The sequence below is a fragment of the Juglans regia genome, chromosome 1 (genome assembly GCF_001411555.2).
Source record: "Juglans regia cultivar Chandler chromosome 1, Walnut 2.0, whole genome shotgun sequence".
NCBI lineage: Eukaryota > Viridiplantae > Streptophyta > Magnoliopsida > Fagales > Juglandaceae > Juglans > Juglans regia.
Window position 1 is genome coordinate 11045459 of NC_049901.1, and position 10439 is coordinate 11055897.

The window sequence follows — 10439 nt, forward strand, 5'->3', positions numbered from 1 at the left end:
GTGAAGTTGCATTGACCCATAAAGTTAAAATGTATCTATACTTACAATTTTACTTACATAATTATGTAATTATATATGTGCTAATTATTGAAAATAATGAAAATTTTAAAATTCGAAACTTTAAATTTAAATTAAAACAAAAAAACATTGAAAAATGAGATTGCTACTCAATACGTATAATATTGTGAAAAAATAAATTGTGCACACTACTCTAAAACAAAACTACTTTGAAAAAAAAAAAAAAAAAAAGGGAGGAGTTCTTCACATTACAAGGCATTGAATTTTTTAGCTTAGAAATAAATTATTTCATTCCACTTATTTACAATTTCACTAAATGGTCATGCTCGTCCCTTTATGCTTGATTTTGAGCCAAATTATAGTAACTTTAGCTGTCTTGATCTTTCTGTAGCCCCTTAAACGGATCAAATCTCAAAGTGGGTGACCACTGACCGGAAAGCACCACCATGGTTTCATGGGGACCGGTTGATAGTAATGTTAGAAGCAGTCCCAAAAGGGCCAAAACTGTACTGCATCAACCAATGCCAAGAATCTTTTACGTACGTTATCTCCATGTTTCAATGGCTGAGAAATCATTGTCTGCATTATGTTGTCATGTTTATACAGAACAACGTTTTCCATGCAAATGTTTTTCCCAAGCTCAAAAGGCATTATTTAGGTATGCTTTCTGTGCCCATTTCTAGGAGGATACTCCACAATCTGTCTTTCAATCTTTCTCTCTTTCTCTCTTTCCATCATGAAGAACATCTCTATCGAGCTATTGTGGCACTGCAGGTAATTATTCTCACCTTCTTATATACATGTGTCACTTCATCAACGAAATTAGATATGAATATATATCGATCTGATCCAGCTTACAACTTGTATATTACATGGAACTATGGAGTTTCTGAAGTAGGGCATGGCTTTCTTATTTCTGCAATTATTTCCTTCTTCTTTTCAGTTTTCCTTGATGAATAATGACTTATTTCACATGACTTTAGATGCAGTATAATTTAGAAATTGTAGACTATTATATACAACGCACAGACAAAGCAAGAAAAAGATCTACTCTACACTCTACAATTGTTAATTACTTTTCACCGCTCACTCCAAAAAAGTGCTAGATCTCTTAACATTTCCACTGATCATGGGTCCATCTTCTTCATTTTTCTTTAGCTTTGTTGCCTTTTCTTTTTGTCTCAGATTTCCGTGCTTTATATATATATATATATATATAGTATCTTGTACATGCGCAAATATCTAGCCCTTTATTTTTGGTTAGAAGCAAAACTCAATTGTTCAAGCTGGATATGATGATCAGTACTTACTTTAAGTTTGGTAACAAAAGAATTATTATAAGATGCTACGCGCCATTGAAATTGAGCAGTACTTCAAATTCCATGAACAAGCTAGGAAAGAGACCCTTTCGCATTAAGCGCCTGTGAGAAGAAAACAGATAAACGCAAGCAGAACTGATCATGTGACTATGCTTTGTCTTATACATACAGTGCAGGTAGTGCTGGCGTTAACAGAGCATTCCCTTACCGTTTTACAAGAAAGAGCAATCAAACACGACTTTCTTTCCCCAACCTTCCAAGGACTTCCTACCGGTAGCCTAATTTCTTTCCATCTTTATGCATATTTTCTTGGTGTCCTCACTTCTCTCAATACTCATTTCCTTCGTGTATATATGTGTGTTTTAGGCTTAAAAGCTGTTCAGCAACTTTGTCATTAATGGTGGAGATGGAAGAGAACCCAAAGTTTGACGCAGACAAAGCAGCTTCACTCGTTAAGGAGCTCAGGAAGAACTTTAACTCCGGCAGGACAAGGAGCTATGAATGGAGAGTGTCGCAGTTGAAGAGCATCGAGAAGATGGTTGAAGAAAAGGAGAGAGAGATCACCGAAGCACTTCATAAGGACCTCTCAAAGCCTGCATTCGAAGCCTATATTTCCGAGGTACTCGTTATCTTCTTCTTTGGTTTATAGCTATTGTGGTCACTCATTTTATTCCTTCCTTCGTAGAATTTCTCTGAAGCATATCTCTCAACTGCTATTTGTACCATGTCATACTATATATAAATATCTCATTTTTTTTCCCACCTATTTACTCCATGTTGTCTGTTAGATAATTAACATATATGCTTGATGTTTGATGCAGATTTCTCAGGTAAAATCATCGTGTAAGTCGGCTCTAAAAGAATTGAGCGGGTGGATGATTCCAGAAAAGGTGATTAACAGTGCCTACTTTTATCGTTGAGAACAACTGTAATGGGTAATGTTTTGGCCGTCTCCTAAAATTTGTACAATCATAAGCATAAATTTGTCAACACTTTTCAGGTCAAAACTTCACTTACAACATATCCATCATCAGCAGAAATCGTGTCAGAACCGTTAGGAGTTGTGTTGGTCATCTCGACATGGAACTTCCCTTTCTGTAAGTAAAAGATCAGAATCTGGTTTCATGCAATCTGACATTGGTTCACAACATAATGTTCACACTTCAGAGTTATCATCCCAACAAATCCCATTTTTTTCTAATGTGCCTTTAGTAGCTATACATAATAACTTTCTATTAGAGCTATAGCATCAGTACTGTTCTTATTTCTTTTTGTCACTTCGTTCTTACTTTCTTTTCTTGGCTTATCTACTCGCTTCCATGTCATAATCATATTTGTAAAATCATCACTTGTCTCAGACTCATAAGTTGATGAGAATATATAAATTTTATTATTTATTTTATATCTTAATACTCTCCCTCACGCGTGGACCAGACTCTCTCTCAATGGATGACTCAACATATCAAATACTTAATTAAATGAGATAGAGTGTAGATTCAGGATTCGAACTCAGGACCTCTGTTCTAATACCATATGAAATCACCACGTATTCCAAAAACTTAATATGATGGGAAGAGATAGATTTTATTGTTTGTTTTATATCTTTAACAATATATAGCTTTAAAATGAATGGAAGCATGCATATCTATATCACATTCTACAGAATGCAACACCTACAATGTAATCTTGTTCTCCGCTGTTATTTTATCATGTATGTTGTCTTTGACTGTAAGTACTGTACTCTCAAATTTCCAGTATCGCTAACTTGAGTCCTAATATTTTGTAGCTCCCCTGAATTGGGGCGACAAAAGTTGTTCCTTCATGCATCTTTCAAAAGTTCCCACTTATTCATTGTGCAGACATTGACTTCAAAATTAAACTTCAGTCTTTTTAGTACTGCTGAGCAATGATGTTCCTTTGACTTTTTATGCATATCCCATATCTAAAGCATAAAGAACATTTGTCGGAAACCCAAAGTTGTTCCTAGACCTTTGTAAAGCACGTAGACACAAAAGCATGTTTTGCTGCTGAATGCCCATCTGGTTGGTTTCATTGAATAGGGTAAAACAACATCCCACTGTTCTATAACTGGGAATCTTAAGAACATGTAATCAGCTTCACAAATCAGCGGGTACCCTGTTTTCCTCTTTCTCAAATTTGTTAACTTGTAGTGATCTATGCAACAATGTGAAAAAAATATCGCTCGCTCTCTTTGTTATAATTTCACTGAGAGTTTTTTATGGTATCTTGTGCACTGTTGACATTATAAGTTTCGATTTAAATTTTAAAATTTATCTTTCAAATCAAATTATCTCACATTGACCGTGTGCGGTGCAGAAGCTTATAATAGAGTTATTCATTACACTATCCACAGACAAAAAATAACGTATAATGTGTCTATTTTCTAGCGTTATCTCTCGATCCGGTCATTGGAGCTATTTCAGCTGGAAACGCTGTGGTTCTAAAACCATCAGAAATTTCCCCTGCCACATCATTATTGCTCTCTAAATTAGTGGAGGAATATTTAGACAAATCTGCAATAAGAGTTGTTGAAGGAGCTGTAGATGAAACTACTTCACTACTTGAGCAGAAGTGGGATAAGATACTCTACACAGGTTTTTTTCAAGCATTTTATTACTGTTCGTAATTTCTTCCGATAGCCTAAGGTTTTTGAAACGTCCATTGTTACATGTGTAAGCAGCAGCTGCATTTAAATTCCCCCCAGCATGCCTGACTTTCCTATATTTAATACTTATGAAGTAATTGTTAGAGTTTTCTGCAGGCAGTGCAAGGGTCGGGCGCATCGTGATGGCTGCGGCTGCAAAGCACCTTACACCTGTGACTCTGGAACTTGGAGGGAAATGCCCAGCTGTTGTTGATTCAAACATCGACTTACAAGTAAGAATTGCTCTTCTGCTGGAGTTTGAATCGTGTTTCCCCTCGTAGTTTCTGAAATGGATTAAATTTTTTCATGTATAAGGTTGCTGTTAGGAGGATAATTGCTGGCAAGTGGGCACTCAATAGTGGGCAAGTATGTATTGGTGTTGACTATATTATAACAACAAAAGACTTGGCTCCAAAGTTGGTAAGGCCGCTTCTTGGAAGACAGAAATGGTATACTTGAAATGCATATTTCTTAATATATGGCTGCTCTACAGATAAATTCTTTAAAATATGAATTGGAGCAATTTTTTGGGAAAGATCCACTGCAATCCAAAGATATGTCCCGCATTGTGAGCTCATCCCAGTTTGCTCGTCTGGTAAAGATGTTGGATGAGGACAAGGTATCTGATAAAGTTGTCTTTGGAGGCCAAAGGGATGAGAGTCAATTGTGAGTACGGTCGTTCATTACTTGTTTGATTTAGCTTGTTGACAGTCCTATCTAAGTTAGATGAACCATCATTACAACAATTGTCTAAATTTTGATTTCAGAAGGATAGCTCCAGCCATCTTGTTGGATGTCCCAGAGGACTCCCAGATAATGCAGGAGGAGATATTTGGGCCTTTAATGCCTATTCTCACTGTGAGTACTATGGTTAGAATTAAGGAGTGCATCTTCCTTTCTAAAGAGATATTGTCATTTGATGAAGATGGAAACTTTATTCTCGCTCCATTCATCTTCTGAGAATTAAGAAGTGTCTTTGTTAATCTACCCTGCTTCATTATGCCCAAGTGACAAAGACCAACTCCAAACTAGACATATGAATTGTCGATACAGCAATGCTCTCTCTCTCTCTCTCTCTCTCTCTCTCTCTCTCTCTCTCTCTCTCTATATATATATATATATATATATATCTAATTTTCTTTTTAAAAAGTAATGGTGGTTAAAACCATTGCTCTTCTTCATGTCAATGGAACACTTTCTTCCCTCAATTCTTCTTCCTGAAAAATTATTGCTACACATTTCCCAGATCTGTGCACAACAGTGGATTCTAAAAGAAGCTATGTTTGCAGCTCCTATAGTGGGACAGAGTCACAGAAGTGTGTAGAAATGTTTCAATTTTTCTTCTGTTTTGTTACAGGTTGAGAACTTGGAAGACAGTTTTGAGGTGATAAACTCAAAACCGAAGCCCCTTGCTGCATATCTCTTCACTAATGATGAGCAGCTGAAGAAGGATTTTGTGCAGAAGATATCTTCAGGAGGAATGCTCATCAATGATACCATTCTACATGTGAATATTCTCATCCTGAAATTGATACAGAAAAGAAAGATATGCTAAATTTATTCCATTTTGATCTTATTTCATAAATCCAGTCATAGTTGGGTTCCAATATCAATACGAACCAAAAATGATGATTTCATCATCCGTTTAGTTTGGTTGGAATAATTGGCATCTATGGAGACATTTTAAAACCTTTTGATGGCTAAATAAGTAACTGTGCAAGACCATTATTAGAGCATCAACATTCCTCAGAGGTCTTTATTGTTAATTTAGTTAATCTTCTTAGTGAAAGAGCAAACTAGTGAATTTGAGGAACTCAACAGATCAACGATGAAGTTTGGGATTTAAGGTTGACAGATATTTGTGTTATAGATGTGGTGTACAGATTCCAACTCTGTGACAGGAAACTTGATTGTCCTCTGCCTTCAGAATTATCTTCAAAGCCCTCTATGACATGAGATCACCATGTGACATTTGGACATACCATCTTTTATTACCTGCGTTCGATCTAATTGATCATTTTTTTTTTTCTGTCACCAACTTCACAATGCAGGTTGCAGTAGACGGTTTACCTTTTGGTGGAGTTGGGGAGAGTGGAATGGGAGCATACCATGGCAAATTCTCTTTCGATGCTTTTAGCCATAAGAAGGCAGTTCTATACAGAAGTTTTACTGGAGATGCATCTGTTAGGTACCCACCATACACGCCGGGAAAACAAAGACTGCTGAAGGCCCTGATCAGTGGAAACATAATTTCCATAATACTTGCTTTGATTGGATGGTCGAAAGATTGAAATGATAGATGCATGAGGATGAGTCACTTTGAAGATCTGTTTAATTTGATCTCCAGTTATTCTTTTAGGAATGTTTTTTTTTTTCTTCAAATAATCAATGGCCAGGTATATTCTCTGCATAATGAATAGAGTCTGAAGTTCTCTGGCCTGTCAAATACTTTTTAGGACTAAGTTTAATTTTCAATTGCTTCAGTTTTATGCAAGGTCAGTGTCTTCTAATCACTGGCAATTTGTGGAATTCAAGGCGCTCGATCGCCCTTCTTGTAGTGTGCCATCAAGTACCTATTCAAGGTTGTAGCATATATACAAGAACATCGAAACAAGGATTTTATAAGCATCTATTATTTTTGTTGTTGGTAGACTATTCAAATGCGTTCAACATTGTAAAGAGTATCAAATTATTTATACATGCATGATTAATTAGATCAGGTACGTACGTACGCGCGTATATATAGAAAGTTACTCATGGATGGATGGAAGCTTCCCTATTAATTGTCTTGCATACATGTGTTAGACTGGGAGTTTGGAACGGCAAAAGAGATAGAGATAAATTAAGTTTCTGCACAAAGAAGTTTCCAAGAAAGTCCCCATATTTCAACTGGGAGTGCTTTTTCTCTTCACTCAAACCTACATTCGTGGCTTTTTGGTTTTGTGGGTGTGATCGTCTCTTTCTCATATCTCTATTTATATCTTTTATTTTGTTATTTTTAAGAGAATAATTTTCAAAAAATCCATAGATTTCAATGGAGGGAAGGAATAACCATTGTTAGAAGAAACCTCATCTTCTTCTTCTTCTTCTTTTCGTACATTAAGCCTAACAGTACAGAGAAGGGAAAGAACGGAAATTAGAGAGGATAAAAGAAGCAAGCAATACTTATTCATCCTTCGCTCAGAAGTGATACTAACGTACTTAAATGCCTACCCACTTTATCACATGCACCCACCCATGCCTGTACGTACGTACTTCTTGTCTCCCTGCATGCCATTTTATTGGACATGGAGTACTTAAATTAGTGCAGTCATTACATGCAACTCGTTCATTCAATTTGCTAATTGAGGGAAAGAAAAAGCTGGATCAAGGAAGAGGCTCAGGTGGGCGTGATGTTGCTACTGCAGTTGCTGCAGCTGGTGTTGTTGCTGAGTTTATGTGAGTTGTCATCGTCATCCTATGTTGATCATCAGCACCAGCAAAATGGGAGGAAGTCTGTGCAACCAATTACTGAAGCGATTTCCTCACTGCTGCTCAACCGAGATAATAAATCCTCCATTGTGTTCCCCATTGACGGGAACGTGTATCCTACCGGGTACGTAGTACTCTTAAGATTTCTATATAATTAGAAGCGATCGATCTGTTGAATTTAAAGCTTTGTTGCATCATAAATATTTGCAGGTTCTACAACGTTACCCTCCACATAGGCGAGCCATCAAAGCCATATTTTCTTGATCCCGATACAGGTAGTGACCTCACATGGCTCCAGTGCGAGCCCTGTTTAGCATGCACCGAGGTAATTAATTCAAATGGTCATGACAATGAATTCTACATAGCTTTTCCGTCGAGCATGCATGAGTTTTTTTTTTTTTTACTGTACGTCATGATCAGGGCTAGCTAGCTAGCTCAAAGTGGCCGGAGTACTGGAGATTTTCTAGGCAAGCACAATTTCTTGTTGCTAATTTATGGAAATAGAAGAGGGGAGGATATATAGTCATATCATGAAATAACTTGTGAATAACACCCGAACTGAGTGCAAATTTGGATACTTGTTCTTGATTACTGCTAATACGATTCGAAATAATACTTCATTACCATCGTGTATTGCTAGCTTCTGCCAACCGACCGGCCTCGAAGATTGTACTCTGATTTTTTAAACTTCCGTACGTAGTAATTTCATGCGCCCAAGTTCTGCCATGCATTGTGACTGCGGCATTCTGATCTACTCCTCTTGTTTTTTTTTTTTTTTTTTTATTATTGGTTTTGCAGGCTCCTCATCCACCTTACACGCACAATAACGATTACGTGGTACCCTCTGAGGACCCTCTTTGTAAATCCTTGCAACCACCCTGTGACTACAAATGCAAAACCCCATCTCGATGTGACTACGAAATAAAGTATGCAGATGGCCTTTCCTCCCGTGGTTTCCTTGTCAAGGACCTTTTTTCCCTCAACTTCACAGGTGGAAAAAGACCCAAACCTCTTCTAGCCCTTGGGTTGGTCATGACTTTGCTTGCTAATTTCTTCTTCTCAATTATTCTTGCCTGCTCTTAATTTTCAATCTCTCTGAACTTGATCTGTACGTACCCGATACGTCTTCCAGTGCACCCATGATTTACATATGATTGATCATTAATACGTGATCCTGACATGCATGTAATTTTGATTGTTTTGTATTTTAATTTCCTGCATGTCTACGTACATACAGCTGTGGTTATGACCAAACTCCTGGACCTGGTCCTTATCATCATCATCCCTCTGACGGAATGCTCGGCCTTGGCAAAGGAAAGTCCAGCATTTTATCGCAGCTTAGTGAGCAGGGTTATGTGCGAAATGTCGTTGGACATTGTTTCAAAGGTCAAGGCGGAGGATATCTCTTCTTTGGGGATGACCTTTATAATCATTCACGTCTGTCTTGGACACGAATGTCACCTAAACATCCGTACGTAATCTGCTTCTCCTCTAATCAATTTATTTGCAAACTTGTTTATTGACATCTTAAACGTCACATGATCATCACTGATATAAAAGCCTCCGGCATGATCAGCTAACGACATGAAAAAAAACAAAACAAAACAAAACTGATCCTAAAATAAACAGTGCGATCGACGTTTTATACGCTTCTTAGTATTTTTGTCTTCTTAATTATAACAAACTCATGTTGTAATATATGTCAGCGAACATTACTCACCTGGGGATGCAGAACTGATATTTGGAGGGAAGACTACAGGAATTAAAAAACTACGCACGATTTTTGATAGTGGTACCTCCTACACCTACCTGGATTCTCATGCTTACGGAACTCTGACTGATTTGGTAAGTGAAAATCAGCAATCCATACAGTACTGCCAAAAATATAGCAGCAATAACCAGCAATTATCATGATGTACATACGTATATATTTAATTTTGTAGGTGAAGAAAGAAGCAAGTGAGAAGGAATTAACAGTAGCAGAGAATGACCAGGCTCTCCCACTCTGCTGGGAGGGTCCATTCGAAAGCCTACAAGAGGCGAGCAAATACTTCAAGCCCATAGCATTGAGCTTCAACAGTACTGATGGGAAAGATAGAATTGAGTATGAAGTCCCCCCGGATGCTTATCTCATACTCTCAGTAAGTTCCATATATATATATATATATATATATGCACCTATTTATTCATATTCTCTCATTCTAGTCTTTGCGAAAAGCAATTAATTAAGACACTAATTTGTATTAAAATTTTAATTACTATATATTATATTATAGGATTTCAAAAATGTTTGCATGGGTGTTCTAAATGGAACAGAAGAAGGGGCGACTTTTAACATCATTGGAGGTAACACCATATATCCCAATTGATCATATTCTCTTCAATTAATTAATTAGTCGATTGGGGTTTCTATCTTTGTTTTATCTTTTACAGACATATCGATGCAAGGAAAGATGGTAATCTTTGACAACGATAATCAATTGATTGGGTGGCACTCTGACAAATGTGATCCATTTCCAAAATCTAAAGCCGTTAGCATTTGATGATAATAATTATTATTCGTTTTCTCATCATACTTTGTCTATTCATCTCGAGTATCATTATGATTTCGTTACCTATCTATTTGTAAATGTAAAATGCAGGTTACCCCTTGGAGTATACTGCTCAAAGTTATCATTACTATATTTTATTTTTTTATTTTTTTATTTTTTTTAATGTTTAACAAAGTTACTATTATTGAATTTGTGTTTTTCTTAAAAAAAAATAAAAATAAAAATAAACTAGCAATCACATCCAGCAATAAGAATTGGGTGGCCGACTGGCATTACCTTTTGCAAATAATGTTTTGCACTCCTTCGTATATCCATTAGAGAAATGATATTTACATTCATAGAATGTGCAAGCATTTTACAATTCTTTTAAAAAAATGAATAAATATGAGACTCACATGAAAAAAAAAAAAAAAC

General features: G+C 36.5%; 2 protein-coding genes across 2 annotated transcripts; both read left to right on the forward strand.

Moving 5' to 3' along the window:
• The first annotated feature begins 604 nt into the window (after positions 1-604).
• LOC108996365 (aldehyde dehydrogenase family 3 member H1-like) lies at positions 605-6657 on the forward strand. The gene is made up of 12 exons (XM_018972231.2): positions 605-792; positions 1509-1610; positions 1704-1956; positions 2159-2227; positions 2338-2434; positions 3746-3952; positions 4120-4235; positions 4318-4422; positions 4496-4668; positions 4770-4860; positions 5360-5509; positions 6054-6657. The coding sequence occupies exons 1-12, from the start codon at positions 755-757 to the stop codon at positions 6291-6293; spliced, it is 1641 nt and encodes a 546-aa protein (XP_018827776.1). The 5' UTR covers positions 605-754; the 3' UTR covers positions 6294-6657.
• A 572-nt stretch (positions 6658-7229) lies between these two features.
• Positions 7230-10137, forward strand: LOC108996215 (aspartic proteinase Asp1-like). Its single transcript, XM_018971985.2, has 8 exons — positions 7230-7597; positions 7684-7798; positions 8272-8498; positions 8711-8944; positions 9180-9318; positions 9417-9614; positions 9750-9819; positions 9907-10137. The coding sequence occupies exons 1-8, from the start codon at positions 7395-7397 to the stop codon at positions 10014-10016; spliced, it is 1296 nt and encodes a 431-aa protein (XP_018827530.1). The 5' UTR covers positions 7230-7394; the 3' UTR covers positions 10017-10137.
• The last annotated feature ends 302 nt before the right edge of the window (positions 10138-10439 follow it).